The sequence below is a fragment of the Chrysoperla carnea genome, chromosome 3, assembly GCF_905475395.1.
Source record: "Chrysoperla carnea chromosome 3, inChrCarn1.1, whole genome shotgun sequence".
Taxonomy (NCBI): Eukaryota; Metazoa; Arthropoda; class Insecta; order Neuroptera; family Chrysopidae; genus Chrysoperla; species Chrysoperla carnea.
The window spans coordinates 11,382,762-11,403,251 of record NC_058339.1 but is presented as its reverse complement, the minus strand read 5'-3'; the positions used below and the strand labels follow the sequence as shown (position 1 = coordinate 11,403,251).

Below are 20,490 nucleotides of genomic sequence, written 5' to 3'. Positions count from 1 at the left end.
AGAAAAGCAGGCTAGAAAAATAACATAACGTTTTCAAAAGACAAATTTGAACTATTTTCCAACAACATAGCTAGTAGATTATGTTACAGTATGTTCCAAATTTATTTTAACGAAATAATACTTGCATCAAGTTGCCAGCTACTCAGAATTTTCTACTTCTATAATAACTGAACAAACTACTCCCATATCTCCCTGCAACCTCAAAAGCACTCAACAAATTTTACTAACTTTTTATTTTTATTTCCAGGTGTTACAGATCAATCAACGGCAGCGTCATGGTGGACAGCTAATGTAAATGGTGCAGATATTGACGATTCATCAGACTTTTTCTCCGCAACACATGGTATTTTACAAACTCATCCGTCATTAGGCGGTGGTGGTGGATCACGTAGTAGTGGTCCCACAGTAGGTCCAGCCTCAATACGTGGACCAATACGTGCATCAGTATCACCAAATACGAACTCACCATTTAGACATTTAGATTTCCGTACTAGTGCAACAGCTGAGTTACGAAGAAATCCATCATTGTCAGCACCCGATGAATGTGCTCGGGCATGTCGCGAAGGCGAACCACCAAGAATATGTTATTATCATTTCACATTAGAATATTACACAGTATTAGGAGCGTAAGTATATTTTTTTTTTATTTTATCTGATAATTAATATAGCATTAAGCCCAAGAAAATTTTAACTGATAGGATGTCCCTAGAACATTTCAAATAAGTTTCTCTTCTGATTAAAAAATATATAAATAAACATAACCATTATGAAAAATTATTGGGGCAAAAGTTGTTAAGAACATTATTTTTACCAAATTTCTTGTACTTTTTCAATATTTTGAATATCTAAATAGCCGTAGAATTTAAAAATAGCAGCTAGCTTTGGTTAAGATTTGCTTACTTTTATGTACGAGGTCTTGTCCTGAAATTTTTTGAACTCCAGAGCCATTACGAGGTGCCTTATTTTGCAAAATGAATAGGAGGCTCTAATTGTCGTTACATGTAAAGGCTTATCATTCTCACCTATATTTTTGTTTTTTATTTGTTTTATCACAGTTCATCAATCATATATTAAGACAAGTCTTTACACATTCTTCATTCTTCAAGCCAAATTCCTTATTTATGTGGACTCTTTCTCCGTTACTTTTCCTGGGATATTCTTGCAATATTTCTACGTTACTTTCCCTGGGTTATTCTTGCATGTTTCGTCTACGATCTACTTGTTTTTCAGGTTCTGTTTTTGATGAATTGACTTGCCTAATGCTTTGCAACTGGAGGATATTGCTATTCCCAGTCTTTAATGGACTTCCCTAATTCTTCGCAACTGACGGAAGATTAATTTTTCCCATTTAAAAGAATTAAAATACAAAATCTAATATTGAATTGTCTTCAATAAAATTTCTATCCATAAATAGATAGGTACATCATACACATAACAAATACACTTGTTAAATTCTTAACATAAAATCATGATATATATTAATATCACTTATTATAATAATAAAAATTTACTTCGCATACATCAATCTAAAATCACAGAATGCATATAATATAACATACGTTAGTGTATTTAAACTATTTTAACCGTATCGTTGGAGATTCGTAGGAAGAAATAAAATCGGTATCCGTCAGCAGAATTTCTATTTCTAACTTCGTTCTACATCCTGAAAATTGCAAAAAATCGTATTTACATAAGGATTCTTAGATTAGCACAGATGTTAGTCACTGTACTTTCTATAATTCTTTCTTATGGAAAGTTTTTGGAAATTAGCCACGATACCAACAGTGATTCATTAAATGCTGTAGATCTAATAACCGCAATGTAGGGGAGCGCACGGAAATGAGAGCCTACTAAAGAATATTGTTTATAAGTTTCATAATTTTTTAGTTTAAATTTTTATTAATTATGAACGTAAGCTCTACTTATCTGGTTACCAGAAAATCATAAAAATACCTAACCTAAGTATCCTTTGGCGTAAATTACAAGTTCTTAATTGTGTCTTTCGCTTCGATTACCCTACATTTCGGGAAATGGAAGATAATAAATGTCCTATTAGTCGAATGGAAGCCAATTAAAACTGTTATAGATAGGTACGAGGAATAAGAAATCCTGCGATGGGGTAAGGGTACTTATAGCAGAGTATTTGCAGTTTCTTTGCTAAAACAATGGTAAAACTCACTCTCTTTCAACAGAATTTAACGAATTTCACAAACTAATAATAGGGCTTACTATTAAATCCCACAATTTCAAAAATTTCGAATAAGTTCCAAATTTTGACAATTTACGTCAAAATTAATGTCTCAAAAACAAAACAACGTGATGATCTTTTTTTTACATTCCTTTCAACTCTCCTACTTTTTTTTTTCAATTCTATCAATTTTTTAATATCGTAAAAATAGTTAAGAGGACCGTGAGTGTTACACGATTTAACCCTGGAAATCACGAACTTTGCAGCTGATTATCTCGCAATCTAAAGGATCAAAACTTCTGCAACTTCGGGCAGAAGTTCGTCTCACAGCTAAAATTATTCGGAGCCTGAGAAAAAAACAGTTCAAATCTATCGACCAATGATGAGTATGAGTATGAGTATAGAGGTTAGCGGGCCATGCTCGAGCATCGGGCCTCGAAGCAATGGTTCAGAGCACTTAGCCAAATATAGACCCTTGTACTCTATCCCCGCTACGCTTTTCAGTGGCTATTATAACCAACTGATGTACTGAAACCTAGGATCTGCCTAGCGCTGAGTTTCCTAATTTCTTCTGGTTCGACTATGGCCGGACCAAACCATTTCCTTCGCTGCTGTGTGAGCGCCGGGCAGTAACAGAGAAAATGGATCGATGTTTCTTCTGAATTTCCGCATCTGTCACACGCGGGAGATTGTCTTTTTCCGATCTGATGTTGGAACTTGTTCAGGTTATCATGTCCTGTGAGTAATTCTACGATGACTCTAATATCGACAAATGATACGAAGCTAATAATAAAAAAAATCCCTTATTTTATACAGATTTTTATACAGATCATTTGTATATCAACAATTAAACTTTATGCTAGCCAAATTAAATTTCTTGCATTTAACCTTCAGCCTATTTTCTTAGAAAACTGCAATTAGATATTAAGGTTCATATACATTTGGTTAAAGATAGTAATTCATACTTTTTTTCTTCGGACCCTAACAATTCATACGCAATATCCGAGTAAAATTCATTGTTCTTTATTATGCTGATTATTTACATGTATCTATTAAAAATTACAAACAAGTACAGCGAATGCATTTTAAATTTCTTTTTATATTCACAACTATTATCCATTGATGTGTGACTGAAACTCTATTATTAGATCTTTGAATGGTAACTCAATTATCACTTTTAAATATTTAAATAAGTCATTATACAAAGTCATTCCCATTGTCTGCCGGATAAAATGTTTGTTTGATTTTTTTTTCTGCTTTCTCACTCTTATTTTTTTGAGAAAGTACTTTGAATAAAATAGTTCGAAAATTGTTTAGAGTGTCGGTAAATTTTAGAAGACGAAGATGAAAGTATCTAAACTCAAGTTCAATGAAATTTTGGAACTAAACAGTTTAAAAAGTCTTTCAAGAGATCGGCTAACTTGTCTAAAAAAGAGTGACATTTCTGTGTGGGGAATCGGAATCATAACTAAGAAGTATGATAGAAGACGATGCTTCTTCATCCTGAACAACTGTGTAGGCAAGACAAGCTAAAAATAGCTGGTTACACCGCAGAGTCAACCTAACTAAAACCTACTAAAAAGACTTCAACTGGTGGAGAATAGAGCTACTATGACAATCCAGGTGATACTGCCTTTCATGTTTTGGTAGAATATCCTTGCAAAGTCCTAAGTAAGGTGGAACTCTGAGTTGTCATCAATTGCCAATCGAAGAATTCATTTAGGGTAATTGAAAGGTGGTTGTAATCAAAAATTTTTATAGGTATTAATAATAGAAAGTTGTTAAAATGGCATTCTACGGTTACACCCGCAATGTTTAAATATTCTAAAATTAACATTACTGTTACATTACTGCATAAAATAAATAAATTGAAATAACTGAAATTCAATTCAAATATAAGAATGTGATTTGAAATTCCAAATCATTGATTAAAAAATAATGATGATTAAAGTATTCCATAAAAAAAAAAGTCTTTATATTTAAAAATGCAACTGCCCAGCGAAGCGGGTGGGTAGAGTTTCTGAGATATCGCAATGTTTGGATTGATTTTAGTCCGTATCTCAAAAACTATTCGACCAGCCATCAAATGCACCCGATTTTTGTACTTTTTGTGTCAAAATTACCTTATATACTGAGTTTTATCGAAATTGGAGATAAAAAAAATTTTTTTATATTTTTTACAGAGCTTGCCAAGTGTGCACACCAAATGCAACAAACACGGTATGGAGTCATTGTCAATGTGTATTAGCTGACGGTGTTGAACGTGGTATATTAACAGCAAATCGTATGATACCAGGTCCAAGTATACAAGTATGTGAAAACGATAAAGTTGTTATCGATGTTGAGAATCATATGGAAGGTATGGAAGTAACAATCCATTGGCATGGTGTATGGCAACGTGGTTCACAATATTACGATGGTGTACCATATGTAACACAATGTCCAATTCAACAAGGTAACACATTCAGATATCAATGGACCGCAAGTAATGCGGGTACACATTTCTGGCATGCCCATACTGGTTTACAAAAAATGGATGGTTTACATGGAAGTATTGTTGTACGACAAGCACCATCAAAAGATCCAAATAGTCACTTATACGATTACGATTTAACTACACATGTTATGATGTTAACCGATTGGTTCCATGAAGATGCTGCTGAACGTTTCCCAGGACGTTTAGCTGTTAATACTGGTCAAGATCCAGAAAGTTTGTTGATCAATGGAAAAGGACAATTTAGAGATCCAAATACTGGTTTTATGACAAACACACCTTTAGAAATATTTACAATGACACCGGGTAGACGTTATCGATTCCGTATGATCAATTCATTCGGTTCTGTTTGTCCAGCACAATTAACATTCCAAGGGCATACTTTAACCGTTATCGCTACTGATGGTGAACCAGTTCATCCTGTTGATGTTAACACAATTATTTCATTCTCTGGTATGTTTCACTTTATTTTACAAATATTTTCTTTTAAATTTTACTTCATAGGCCCCTTGCAACTCTACGAGCCTCACCTCATATCTTAAATGAGGAGACACTCATTTCCTATAATTGTGGGGATACTTTCGCACGACTAATTTTTACCTTTTTCACCATCTCTGAATTTACGCATTCATTATCGATTGTTTTCGAAAATACGATATATTAAGAACAATTAAATTGTACAAATCGGTAGGAAAATGTATGTTTTACAACTTGTGTTCGAAGAATTCGTGCCCTAAAATGCAGAGTTATCAAGAAAAATTAAAAAAGAACTAAAAAGGGGCTATTAAAATGATACGATTAAAGAATAAGTCCAGGGACGTATCTCGCATATTTTAACGTTATTAGTTTCTTTAAACTAAAATTACATTTTTTTGAATTACTTAAAATAAAAATTTAATTGAAATATGTGTGAACCAGGTGAACGTTACGATTTTGTAATAAATGCGGATCAACCTGTGGGAGCATATTGGATTCAATTACGAGGTTTAGGTGAATGTGGTGTAAAACGTGCACAACAATTAGCTGTATTACGTTACGCCCGTGGGCCATATCAACCAGATACAGCAGCACCACAATACGATTTTGGTCTCCCACAAGGAGTGGTATGTTTGTTATTTATATTAATGTTTAATGACAACGCTTTCACTCACTTAAATTCATATTATAATAAATAATCATAAATATATCAATCAACACGTCATATCATCACTACAGCATATACAAGGCTTCTTCTATAGCCGTCCATGTTCTATACTTGCTTGCTAATTGTATATTTTTCATTTCATCACTTTTATTCGAATGTGTTTTATTACAAAAGAATGTTAACCTTAAGATATTTCGATACCATCAAAAAATGAAACCAAATATTTACAATGTTATTTATCAATTAATCACCCTTTTATACATGTTTTATGAAGAATTCCTATCGATTCTCTGTAAAGTTTATGAAAAATTAAGTCTGTTTTTACCAAAAAAACATATTTCTCATAAACCCTATAAAAAATAGATATGAATTCACTCTTTAACGTGTTTTAAAAATTAACGTGTTTTACCATTCTAAGCGTTATAACTATGGCATTATATGTGAATCATATGTAATGTTATAGTAATAACACTTAGAATGACTTATTTTTGACTGAGTATGTATCGGTTTTTCATTTTAATGCGCAGTTTTATTTTAATTATTAAATAATGAGACTGAGAAAGTTCTTAATTTTGATATGATTGTAATGCTTAAAACTTGAAGAATCTTACTCGCTCGCGTAATTTGATTGTTATATCTTGTATGGAAGGCAAGGCACTTTTTGTCTCCCTAGAATTCTAGTGGAGATACCCCCCCCCTCACGCCTACAATAGTTCAACGGCAATACATATTTGCAACATAGGGTTTCATGTATAATATCTTCACGTTTTTCCCTACGATTAATAACACTCAACTCTCGCCGTTCCCTTTGTTAACAAAATTTTTCTCCCCACCGGACGGAAAGTGTCAACTTTCATACCGTTGTGATAAACTAAGTTGCCGCTTTCTGCCTCTGTCGAGCAGAAAAATAGTATAATCACCACGGGAGCAAGTAAAGAATGTCTCAGATTTCAACTTCATTATGAGAATCACGAGATCTGAGACATTCTTTACTTTTGCTCCCTATAGAAGTGTAATATACTATTTTTACCCTCCCAATATTTTCTGAAACTTGCTGATTGTCTTGAAGATTCAGTAACAATAAAGCCCAAATCAAACGGTCAGACATAAAAATTAACTCAACTATAAAATAATTCTTCCACGTCCAAAACCTTTCAATTTCAGTATCTAAACTGACAAAAGGGCTTATCAATACTGTAAGGGCTTCTCTCCTTCTTTAAGTATTGATATTCAATTGAAAGTGACTTTATTGTTTTTGCTCAGAGGACTGAATTATAAATCTAAACCACTCTCGAATCCACTTGAATACACACACACAAAATTTCATCAAAATCGGTCCAGCTGTTTATGAGGAGTTCATTAATATACAGACGTCCAGAAGAATTATATATATAAACATTAGAAAACAAACATTGAAACTTTGTAATAAAACACATATTTACAAATTTTATTTCAAACTGTAATAAATCCATTTATTATAATTATTTGATCTTCCAAAAAACACTGCACATATTTTGTTTATTCATAATCAAAATTATCTTGTTCAAAATCTATAAACCTTTCATTTTTTTATGTTGTTGATAGCTTCTTCCTGTGTGTTTGAGTTGTACAAAAGTTATTACAATGTGTATAAAAAGTATAAAAAGTTAGATATAATTTATTTAGTATTATTTATACTATAAGATGCCTTATAAAATAGACAAGATACTTTTTTTTGTACATACTGTATATTCTGAAATATTGAAATAAGTTGCTTATTAAGTAGTTATATTCCCGGTGTTGGAAACTAATAAAAATTTACTGTAAGTTTCGATTACAGCAATAAATAAAAAAATATTTAAATTATGATTGGTAAGTGAACTCATATCATCTAATAAAATTCATCAAATAATCCATTTTGGTCCATTTAAGTAACATATTGAAAAATAATAACAAATAACAAACTCAAAATTTTGATTGATTTTGATCATAAATATTTTGCGGATATCCACCAGGTATTAAATCCATTAGATGCAAGATGTAATGAAGAACGTAATGATGCAGTATGTGTGAGTCAATTAAAGAATGCACGTGCTGTTGATGAAGGCATTCTACAAGAACAACCACATGTGAAAATATTTTTACCATTCCGTTTCCATGTTTATACACCAGAAGATTTATTTGCACCAAATACATACAATCGTCATTTAGGTTTGAATTTATTTTATATAAAATAATGTGCATGCAACTTGATGATATCAATTTTATTTATTTGATGGTCAAAAATTGTTTTTAGTTGCTCCAAATGGTGATCATGTTATTAGTTTAATTGATGAAATCTCTTATTTGTCACCACCATCGCCTATGATTTCACAGTATGATGATATTGATCCAGAACAATTTTGTAATGGTGATAATCGACCTGCAGATTGTGGAGTAAATTGTATGTGTACTCATAAAGTTGATATTCCATTAAATGCGATTGTTGAAATTGTTCTCGTTGACGAAGGTAAAAATATAAGAAACTTTTCTTGTCCTTTGTATTTCTAAAACTAGGATACTCTGTTAATAACAGTTATCAGAACAAAACATAATTAGAACAGTAGTAAACTATGCGAATTCGATCAAATAGTGTCCAACGTAAGTGAAGAATTAAACTTGCTATATTCTATATACTAGTATTGAGCTCGATGGAATTCCCCATTGTCAAAATCTCAGTAACCATTAAACTTTTCTCAAAACGTTAGATTTCTTCATTAAACTGCTTAACTCGTGTATTCTCTTTTACTCCTTGCAAAGAGTTTCGTTTATCTCTTGTGGGTGCATCCCTGTAGGATTTCCTTTATCTCCTGTGGGAGCATAAGGCATCCAGAAGAGCTCTCAACCCGTCCCTGTCTCCACCAAGAGCCTTCAGCTCGCCCCAAGTCTTGTTCACTTCCTTCGTTCTCTCTCAATTGTCCTTCTTCATGTTTCTCGGGTCTTCTTTTTCTTCTTGCTCCTTGCAAATTCCAATCTAGGGATAATAGGCTACACCTCGAAAATTCACGGACATATCTGTTGGAATCTACGAGAAAACTGAAGTTAAATTTACGGTCCCCTATAACCATTAAAATTCCAAGATACTTTATTTATTCAGAGGTTCTTTTGAAAATTCTACCAATGTTCGACAATCAGTTCCTGTTTCACAGCCGTTTGTATCAGTCAATGTTAGTGTGTCATTGTTGATAACGAACCATCTTAGTTGATAATGTCGAATATTCGATCTTCGAAACAACGTAAAATTGCAGCTAACGAGGATCACATCGAAAAAGTTCACCAAATGCTCTAGAAATAGAAAAGGCAGAAGAGATCACGAAAGAACTTGTTTTCTCATATAATGATTGAAGATTTAAGCATAGAAAGCTCTACGTACGTGTTGATGCCACAGTTGCACCTTCAAAACCAAAGATGCATTAACAAAAACCCACGAATTGGAGTTTAAATTGATTTATCACCACCGTATGCAGCATATCTGACTCCCAGCTACTTTTGTTGTTGTTTCATAGTCTCTAATTTTTCGAATTTAACGAATTCGAAGGCTATCACATTTTCAAATGTCTATTTTACCAAGGAATTTCATTAGCCAATTACTATTTACACAGGTAGAACATAGTAGGAAAAGTATATAAAATTAAAAGAAGACATTGTTTAGAAAGAAAACTAAAAAACAAGTATTATTTCTGTGTTAGGATAGAAAACTGTCCATCCTACCCAAAACTGCAGTAGTAGTTTTTCTAGTTTTCGAAGTACAAATGGAACAAAATTATATATATTAACAGCCCATTTTGTTAAAAATTAAAATAACGAAATATTGAATTTCTTTTTTTAGTACAACAACCAAATTTAAGTCATCCATTCCATTTGCATGGTCAAGCATTTAACGTGATTGGTGTTGGTCGATCACCCGATACAAACGTGAAAAAGATCAATTTAAAACACGCCTTAGATTTAGATCGTAGAGGTCTTTTACACAGACAATACAATTTACCACCAGCTAAAGATACAATCGCTGTACCAAACAATGGTTACGTTGTATTAAGATTCCGTGCTGAAAATCCCGGTTTTTGGTTATTCCACTGTCACTTTTTGTTCCACATTGTAATTGGTATGAATCTTGTATTACAAGTGGGAACACACGCCGATTTACCACCAATACCACCAGGTTTCCCAACATGTGGAGATCATTTACCACCTATTCCACTTAATTAGATGATTCCTAGATATTAAATATTTGTATTAAATGTAATTTTCTTTGTTTCAGTTTTAAGTTAGTTTTTTTAAGTATTAATAAATTTTTTTTTGTTACCATCGTTAACTTAAAACTGTTACAATCAAGAGATAGAAATTGGATGAATTTACAGGAAAAGACGTAACTTTTTTTATATTTTTTGTGTATTTATTTGTAAAACGTTTTTTATTTTTTGATAGTTGCTATGTTTTTAATTGGTGCTCTCCTCAACATCGTATGAATGCGAAATGTCTGATTTTTTTTAATGTTTTATATTAATTTTTTATGTTTTGTATTATTTTTTTTTATGTTTTATATGATTTTAAATTTTTTTTTTTCTTTTCTATTTTTCTTATTTCAAATATAGTATTATACGCAAGATGTATATTTAAGGTATTCTATTAAAAATTACATCAAATTAGTCATGGAGATTAGAAAGAAGGAGAACGATCGCTGTAGGAAATGATGTCCCAGAAATACGGACAAAATAAGTGAGGCGCTGCGATCGCTAAGTTATCTCAATAAAAGCGGGCTGTTGTTTTTGTACATTATGCAAGTAATTTCATCTACTTATACTCATAAACAGCTAACTTCACAGATACTACTTAGCGATCGTTCTCCTTCTCTCTAACCTCCATGAATTAGTATTTAATTTTAAGGTTATGTTATTTTTTTCCAAAATCAATAACCACTGATTTTTTTAAACATTTACTTTTGAGAATACCTTAAATATTAATCATGTACATTAACTGTAAAATACGACTGTAAGATAAAATATTCCAAATATTTTCCAACTCTATGCAATCATTTTGGGTTTTAAAAATATATATATTTGGTTTTCCTATATTGTAAATAAAGACATATTCCAGAATTTGGATGCTAATTTCGATAAATTTCGATTGCTGATGGATAAAAATGCAAATCGACTTGTTTTTCTTTTGAATTATTTTGTATAATATTAAAATTTGGCTTTTCAATGGTTGCATATAAATTATTGTAATATGTACCTCTCATATTATGTTAATTAAATGTTTTTTGTAAATTAAATGTATAGGGTGTTTAGTAATTTTATATTCTCTCTACTTTTTTGAAGATATACATTAAAAGTTATTATTTTTCACTGTTAACAAATCTGGGTTAACGGGTATGGCCTAAGTGTGTCCCTCGTTGACAGCCAATATAACCTAACCTAACCTAAGGTGTAAATTGATCAGCCATATGGCCAAAGTGTGTCTCTCGTTGACAGCCAATATAACCTAACTTAACCTAACCTAACCTAAGATGTAAGTTCATCAATCATAACCCGGTCAAAAATATTATATGTGCCAAATCACAATATTTCCTAGATTAAATTTTTTGCTTGCACTCATAAAAGAATTCCACGGTTTGTCAACCCACGCTTTTTGGAAATATATACATACATTCGTTATGACTCGGGGTGAATTGAATTACTTACTAGTCGAGATTATTTGTAATTTACCTCGAAAAATATACACTTTTAATGGAATTGAATAAAATTAGAAACAAAAGATGTCATTCAGCCAGTATTTTCATCTTTTATAATAGTCCTACTATTTTACCTCCTTCATTATTCTATAATTTATCTTATCTATTATTCTATAATTTATCTTATCTATTATTCTATAATTTATCTATAATCTATTTCTTCCTCATTTCTATTACTTTTAATAGAACAAATCATTTCAAAAATCGTACTTTTGTCTTATTTAAAATCAGACATTAACTATTAACGACATTTTCTAGTCGAGTGCTTATTTTTTCCTTGATACGTAATACTGGTAAATTTTTTATGTTATTTATTGTGTTTTTTTTAAACTTTACAAAACATTTTCAAATTTTTCAATTGCTTTTTTTTGGGTGTAAATATATTGCTGTTAGATTTTTTTCACAGGTTCAAATATTTATCAAATAATTTTATATAAAACAGTTACTGCGACATCTTATGCATTTACTTCTGAATCATGATTATTTTTTCACCCCCTTATAAAAAAACAGTATTTAAAAAAATTGGTATAAATATAATTTTAATGTTCTTTATTTAATATTCTTAAGAATTTGTATATAAATATTTTGTGTACCATATAATAAATTTAAACATTTTTAAAGGATACCACTTAACGTTTCTTATAAATATATAAACCATTGCTTTTTTTTTGAGATATAGGTGCTTCTTTTATGCCTTAAACTATACTATCCGATTTAAGGAATGACTGACTTTCTTAAAAAAAAAACAAATCCTCTTTGGACATACTTACAAACTTTTGACTTTAAATTTATCTGTAATTGGATATTGGACTAATATTTCCAAAAGACGTAATTAAAACTGGTGACTATTTATTTCCCTACATCTGATATTCAAAGTTTAATTTTTTTCTAATAGGGAATATTCATGAAATTTAAATTTGGTTCAAATATTTTTCTTCCGTAACTTTAATGACTGGACATTTCAACTTAATCATTATTTTAGTAATTAATATCTTTTTAATTACTTAAAATTAATTAATAAAAGTACAAATTCAGTGAGGGCATTTAAAAATTTCTAAAACGGAAATTCAAATTTTTATACGGACGTGACATCAAAGTACGGGCTTGTCAAATTTGTTGACATACTGTATGATATTAATTACTTACATTTTATATGGTATTTCATCAAATTATACTATTCTACGGCTTTTTATTAGAAAACTTAATAATAACGAGTGTAAATTCTGTGTTGTAAATTCATTTTTTTTAAGTGTAAATTATACATTGAACTGTCACCAATAGACAGATCACGTACTTATACGGCATCAACAGAGAGCGCCAAAAAACTGCGTTTAAATATCTCAAAATTATAATGTATTTTAAATATTTTTTTACACTTAATTACAGCATTTTTAAACAGTATTTATATTTTTTTACTTTGTTATAACGGTGTAAACAATGAATTAAAAATATTTAAAAAAATACATGAATATTCCCTATTATCTCATAGACTATACATTTACTGTTGTAATATAATTCAAAATATAAATAATTTTTGTCTTAATATTTATTCATTGGACATTATAAAAAATATTTTTTCAGAGATTGTATAATTTGCTTTAAAGTATTTCCTATTTTTTTTTAGTTTTAAAATGTACTTATAAGATTAAATTAGTAATTTTGTACATTTTTCTCTCTAGCAATATAAAGTAGTAAATTTTAGAAAAAAAATATCTCTACTATAAGCTTTTATATATGTGCTTCAAGTTTACTGTAAGTAAAATGCAAATATTTGTATATAAATATTATATATTATATGTTTTTTGCATGCTTTCAATTTGTTTTTTTAAATTTTTCAACAAAAAAAATATTTGTTTAATATAATATATTATTTCTTTAGGTGATGAATCCATTGGACGCCATTTGTAATAAGCCACGAAATGATGCTATATGTGTGAGCCAATTGAAAAATGCTAAGAAAGTGGATCAAGCTTTGTTACAAGCACGTCCAGATGTTAAAATATTTTTGCCATTTAGATTTCTATTTTATAAACCTGAAGAATTATTCAAACCAAATACATATAATCGATTTTTAGGTAATTATTCATGTATTGTTAAAAATAATCATTGAATATTTTGTGCGAAAAATAGATTTGATTGGATAGTCAGTTGTTTAGATATTAGATGTTTTGATAAGACTAATGGTATCTTAGCTAAATTCTCAGCTCTTTATTTGCTTGAGAAAACATTATTTCTAATATGGCAAAAGTTGAAGATATACACAATAATTATTAGTAATCCCTCACCTTTCCACCTCGAAAGGTTAAAAATATATAAAAACAATCCTTGAGCTGATTGTATATCGTGTCAAAATTTGAGCTTTATCGATGCAGAACTTTTTAAGTTTTTGAAACACATTCCTTTCAACCTCTAAAAACCTCTTAACTATCTCTGTACTAAATTTTATTTAAATCCGTTCAGTAGTTTAGGTGTGATTGCGTACATACATACAGAGTTACTTTCGCATTTATAATATAAGCAAGGATTTAAAGTTGTTATGAAGAAAATGCCATCTAATGACAAACTTTACAAAAATTGACAGTCAATTATTCATATAATAAGGATTTAAGGTAAGTCTAGCCAAAATAGAAGTCATTCCTGTTCTTGGCATATATTACGCTTGAAAACGTGGCACATTTGTTGAAGATATGTCATTGTTTTTTCAAAAAGGGACAATGAAACCCCCTTTTTCTTTCATAATAACTGTCAATTCAATTCAACAAAATAACATATTATCAAATCAATCCTATTCTTGGCCTAAAACGCACATAGATAAAAAAAGCAATGCTATTAGTTTCAAAAGAATAATAAAATTAAACTTGCTTGAAAAAGAAGAATTGGGTTTTTTTTGAAACAAAAGACTTGTATTTTTTTTTCAACTAGAATTTATTTTAAATTATTCTATCCCAGGAAAAAAAGACCTTATATTGATAGATCGTTGTTTTTTCTACGAATACTAGTCCTAAGATCTTGAAATGAAGACCTGATGGATTTAATTTTAAATATGTATGCAATACTTACCGTATAAATTTAAATTTCAGCTGCACCAGGTGGAGATCATGTAATCAGTTTAGTTGATGAAATTTCATTTACATTCCCACCATCACCACCTTTATCGCAAATTAATGATCTTGATCCGGAACTCTTCTGTAATGGAGATAACAGACCACCAGATTGTGGAGCCAACTGTATGTGTACTCATAAAGTTGATATTCCATTAAATGCAATTGTGGAAGTTGTTTTAGTTGATGAAGGTAAATTATTTGTTTAAACCAGGGCTTCTTAAACTATGGGTCGCGACGCCATTTGGGGTCGCGTAGCAAAATTCTGGGGTCGCGAGAGGTAAAAATACAATTTGACAGAAAATGTTTTTTAACTTGTAAAATTATTGTTATGAAGATAGAATAACAATTATCGTAGATAAATATATCATAAAATCTTCTAGTTCGGAAAGATTGTTTGTACCTGCTTTTCTATTAAGAGTATTATAATAACTTGAATAACATTTACTATGAATTATGAAATGTTATTGGAATTAATAAAAAATATAAATTTATTTTTGTCAATCTCTAAAAGCCGAAATAATCCCGAGAAATAATTATCAACAAAATTTCTAGGTATTAATGCTGAAGAAACAGCTTTAACACATATTAAATCCCAATATCGTTCAGCGATAAAAAATGTTGAAGAGGTCTTACGTCCAGCAGTTTCAAACATTCCACCAAGATTTGATTTGTTATGCAATAAAAAACAGGCACATCCATCTCATTAAATTTTTAACTTATACTTTAATTTAATACTTACCACGCAACTACTTGAATATATTCGAGAGAATTAAGACGGTCAGAATCCACTTTTATTTTTGAAACTATAATAAATACAATCTTATAATTTTTTGTGCAATTTTTAATTTTAATTTTTTGTATGTTTCAAAACGAATTCTAAACTTACATATTTTCGTATGTATATATTGTTACCTAATCATCAAAAAATCATCAAAAAATATTAATTTATTTTTCTTTTATATTTGTATGGGGTCGTCAAGAAACTCGCAATCATAAATGGGGTCGTGAATTACAAAAGTTTAAGAAGCCCTGGTTTAAACTATGACTTTTGTTTAAGATATTTTATCCCCTATCCTGTTTGAAAACCCAACCCCCCCCCCTGTAAGCACAGGCCTCCTTGTTTTAATATAGGCTAGTATTAATACAATAATAATAATCACAATAAATTTTTATTTTTAGTACAATCTCCAAACTTGAGTCATCCATTCCACTTACACGGATATTCATTTAATGTAATTGGTGTTGGACGATCGCCAGACAAGGAAATCAAGAAAATTAATTTAAAACATGCATTGGATTTAGATCGACGAGGTTTACTACACCGACAGTTTAATAAACCACCGTCGAAAGATACAATTGCTGTACCAAACAATGGTTATGTTGTATTCAGATTTAGAGCTGACAATCCTGGTTAGTTATTTAAGAGAGGTAGTTTGTTACCAGAACCTGATCCTTAACGAAGCACATAAGTGATAGCTAGCGAAAAAGTGACATCACAGCTGAAAAGAATGACCCAAAATTAGTGGGTTTCAATAAAATTTCCAATAAGATCGCATCAAATTTGCCTATTTTATCAAAAAAATTGAATTTTTTAACTTTATGACGTCATCAGAATCCAAAAAATTTAATTTTGCTCTATCACATCCAAATTTTATCCAATTTTGATAAACCAAGTATGTAATTTTACTTAATTTGGGTCATACTTTTCAAATTTGTAATCAAAATTAACCTAGCGGTAATAGGTTTTAAGAATGTGGAGTCCTGGTCCCGGAATGAAGCACATAAGTGATAGCTAGCGAAAAACTGATATCACAGCTGAAAAGAATGACCCAAAATTAGTGGGTTTCAATAAAAATTCCAATAAGATCGGATCAAATTTGCCTGTGTTATCAAAAAAATCGAATTTTTTAACTTTATGACGTCATCAGAATCCAAAAAATTTAATTTTGCTCTATCACATCCAAATTTTATCCAATTTTGATAAACCAAGTATGTAATCCTACTTAATTTGGGTCATACTTTTCAAATTTGTGATCAAAATTTACCTAGCTCTAATAGGTTTTAAGAATGTGGAGTCCTGGTCCCGGAATGAAGCACATAAGTGATAGCTAGTGAAAAACTGATTTCACAGCTGAAAAGATTGAGTGATTTGAGTAACAAATTACCTTAAAATAAAATTTCTTGAATAGATTGATTACTAATCTTTTATTATTTGTTTGTTTTCACAGGATACTGGTTATTCCATTGTCATTTCTTGTTCCATATTGTAATAGGGATGAATTTAGTTGTTCATGTTGGTACCCATAGAGACTTACCACCAGTTCCTCCTAATTTTCCACGATGTGGAGATTTTAAGCCACCTATTGAAATACATTGATTTAAATTTAAAATTTAAAATATTTAAATAAATTAATTTTCAGTTATTTAAAATTTTGTATAAAACACTATCTCCCCTTAAAATCTGTTGTTAATATTTCCAAGCAATAAAATTAATTAGTTTTATTTATAATTGTTAAGTACCTACAGTTTATTTTTTGATTTAAAATATCTAATTTTAAAATATTGTTATTTATTTAAATTTGTTAAGGATAAGTTTCACAAATGTAAAACTCGTGTTGTTTCATATCAAACTAGTCTTTTGGACAATAAATTTAATTTTAATTTTATAAAACTTACATTGTATTATGAAACAGTATTTTTTGTTTTAAAATAAACATTTGTTTAAATTAACGGAATTTTATTTATTTTTATTTTTTCAAATATATTATTTCAGCAGTTTAAAGATGCAACTCAGGAATCAGGAATCAATAATTTGTAAGTTTAAGAAAACAAGTTTATTAAAAAAAAGGTTAGTAAAAGGTATGTATATTACATTATTGATAAGTATAATATGTCAAAGATAGAGTAATGGCTAACACACTCGCCTCCGGTTATAAAGTACTTCGGTTCGTATCCAATATAATCCTGGAAAATTTTTTAATTAAATAAGTTATTATGCCGTGAGAGAATATCATTTTTTTATTGATTTATGACATAAGTAGGAAAGTGGGACTAACATAATTATGTTGTTTTAATTCCCACCCACTGCCAGAAGAGTGATTAATGACATAAGTAGGAAAGTGGGACTAACATAATTAATTTTTTTTTTTGTGCATTAACATGTTCTCCTATTACAAAATCTTATAAAACTTCATTTAAGAATAAAGAGCATGTACAAAGAAAAAAGCAAGTAAAATACGAATTTTTTTAACATTTTGTAATAGGCGAATATGTTATAAAAAAAAAAGTGGGATAAAATATATAACATGTTCTTCTGTTACAAAATTTGAAATCTTGTTCTTAACGAGCGATTTTTTAATTTTATTAATACAAATTTTAATATTTGTAATAGGAGAATATGAGTGGGATAAACTATATGACATGTTCTCCTATTAAAAAGTTTCAAATTTAAGCATAACCAAACCATTTTTGTACATATTTTTTATATTTTGTAACAGGAGAACATGATTTTAAAGAGTGACATATTTATGACTGTTTAAATTCCCACCTCCTGACAGAATAGTGATTTATGACATATGTATAACTGACGTTATTTATAGCAAGAGGGCGGGTTATATAGATAATTTAAACTATAAAAAGAGTGGAAAATTTTTAACATCAGAAAAAATTCATTTAATTTAAAAATGTTAGCCACACCAGGATACGAACCATTGTACATATGTTTCATAGGCAAGTGCTATAACCACACAGCCAACCGGGTTATTAATAACTATATAATTAATTTAATACTTACCTTTATTAAATAATTAATGAATTGATATTTCTGTTCTGAAAGAAAAAATAGGATAGAAAATTTAAAAAATAAAACAAAAAGAATATATAACGATTGAAAATATTTAATTACATATTAATTATATAACTGGAGCAACTTTGGAATCTGAAACAGTATTTACGGAGCAATTTTTTGATATTTTTCACTGATACATCTAATTATTTACTTTCTATTATTATTTCTTTTTTGTTTTTCTTTCCCTTCCCGCTCCCCCCAGTTTATGACATTCCCCTTGTGAATGACGTCATCACATACCTGTTTGAATTGCAATTATTAATTTTAATTAATTATGCAAAAATAATAGATATTTATAAATCGTTATTGTTATATCCCGAAAGAAATAAACGGGAGCAATTTATTGATAGCAAAAACGTTAGGAAAAACTATCAATTTACTGAGATATTGGAAAATAAAATTTTGTATTTTTAATTGCAAATATTTAATTAATTGATAATTTAATAATTGGAGCAATTTTGGAATCTGATGGAGCATTTAGAGAGCAATTTTTTGATATATGATTTAATAAATTTTATTAATATTCCACGCTAACTATATTGTGGTGTTTGACATAGATGGCACTGCCGTCGAAATTAATAGTTAGTTCAACAAGTTTACCATAGGTGGCACTACCATCGAAATAAATTTTTAGTTCAATAAGTTTAACATAGATGGCACTGCCGTCCAAATAAATTTTAGTTCAAGAAGTTTATCATAGATGGCATCATCGTCGAACTTAATAGGTAGTTCAATAAAATTTACCATAGATGGCATTTGGATGTATTTTGTTTTTGTAATCCTTTAATTTTTTTCACTGAAATAAATTTTAAAATTCATACTTTTACGTTTTTAGGGTGAAAACACTTACTCACCATTTCCCTATCAGGTACTACTAATTCCTTTGTAACTTATATTCTCCTAATAGAAATGTTAAAAAAATTTCATAATTTTTGATTCAATTAGTTTTTAAAAAGTGACATGTAAAAATGGAAAATTGGCTATATCTCGAGAACGGTTTTTGTTGGAGAACGAAAATTTTGAGCCCCTCCTGAACCGCTTGCTTATAATGTTTTTCCAAATAACATCGATGAAAAATTTTCGGGAAATTCGTGAAAATGAAAAATTTTGTTTAAATATTGAATGATTTTTTTAAATTTTTTGTGTTTAATTGGCCAAAATTACTTCAATTTGTATTAGGAGAACATCATCATAGGTGAGTACACTTAGATTTACAGCAAAAGATTTACATTTTCTTTTTAATTTGCACATAAGGTGCAAATTAAAGGTGATCAACTCAAAAAGTTCCACTTAAGAAAAAAACGCTTAAAAAATGGATACAACAATTTAAATAGATTGGATTATATTTACAAAAAAAAGTATGACAAATAATGAACAAAATACTTGAGTGTATTCAGATATTTCTAAAACCACTACTAATACTTAATTCGAAAATTGAGCTCACTTTTCACAGTTTCTTTAAAATTTCCAACGGATGTATACAATTGGTTTTTTAAGAAAATACTTCAATTCACTTCTTGTTATTGTGATAAAATAATTTCTACGAAATACATTACCATATTTGAAATTACTTAGAAATTTTAACTCATTCTGGTTATACAAAAGGAATGTCTATAAACTCAATCTAGAAATGAGTTTTTTTTTTTTTTTTTTTTTGTTGCTAAATCAATCTAATCAACTTGTTAGTAAATTGTGCATTAAGTAACATGATTATGTAATAATACATCTGTTTATCAACAATGTTTATCAACAGGTATGTATGTATAACTTAATTTGTAAAGCATGTTCTTTTATTTATCAGGCAGTTTTTGTTTATATCGACAATTTTAAAGATTATACCCATTTGAGATAAAAGTGATTCAAATATACATGCACCATCCCTGGTGGAAATAAATCTGTTGTGGAACTCGGAATACTTAGTTTGAATTCAGAAAAAGAATATGTGAAGTAAAACAATCTCT

The 20,490-nt window shown here is 29.5% G+C and overlaps 1 protein-coding gene across 2 annotated transcripts in view; it reads left to right on the top strand.

Annotated features, from left to right (window-relative positions):
- LOC123297010 (laccase-4) overlaps positions 1-17,147 on the top strand; it is a 109,343-nt gene extending 92,196 nt beyond the window's left edge. The window contains exons 2-8 of one of the 2 annotated variants that reach the window (XM_044878762.1): positions 248-626; positions 4,372-5,135; positions 5,601-5,785; positions 13,458-13,653; positions 14,659-14,871; positions 15,862-16,092; positions 16,911-17,147. In XM_044878762.1, coding sequence (XP_044734697.1) covers positions 248-626; positions 4,372-5,135; positions 5,601-5,785; positions 13,458-13,653; positions 14,659-14,871; positions 15,862-16,092; positions 16,911-17,059 — 2,117 coding nt within the window. In that variant the 3' untranslated portion in view covers positions 17,060-17,147. Of the gene's footprint in view, positions 1-247; positions 627-4,371; positions 5,136-5,600; positions 5,786-7,820; positions 8,017-8,101; positions 8,315-9,673; positions 10,376-13,457; positions 13,654-14,658; positions 14,872-15,861; positions 16,093-16,910 lie in introns of those variants that run through there. The other variant, XM_044878761.1, reaches the window with a different exon arrangement.
- Positions 17,148-20,490: the final 3,343 nt, after the last annotated feature.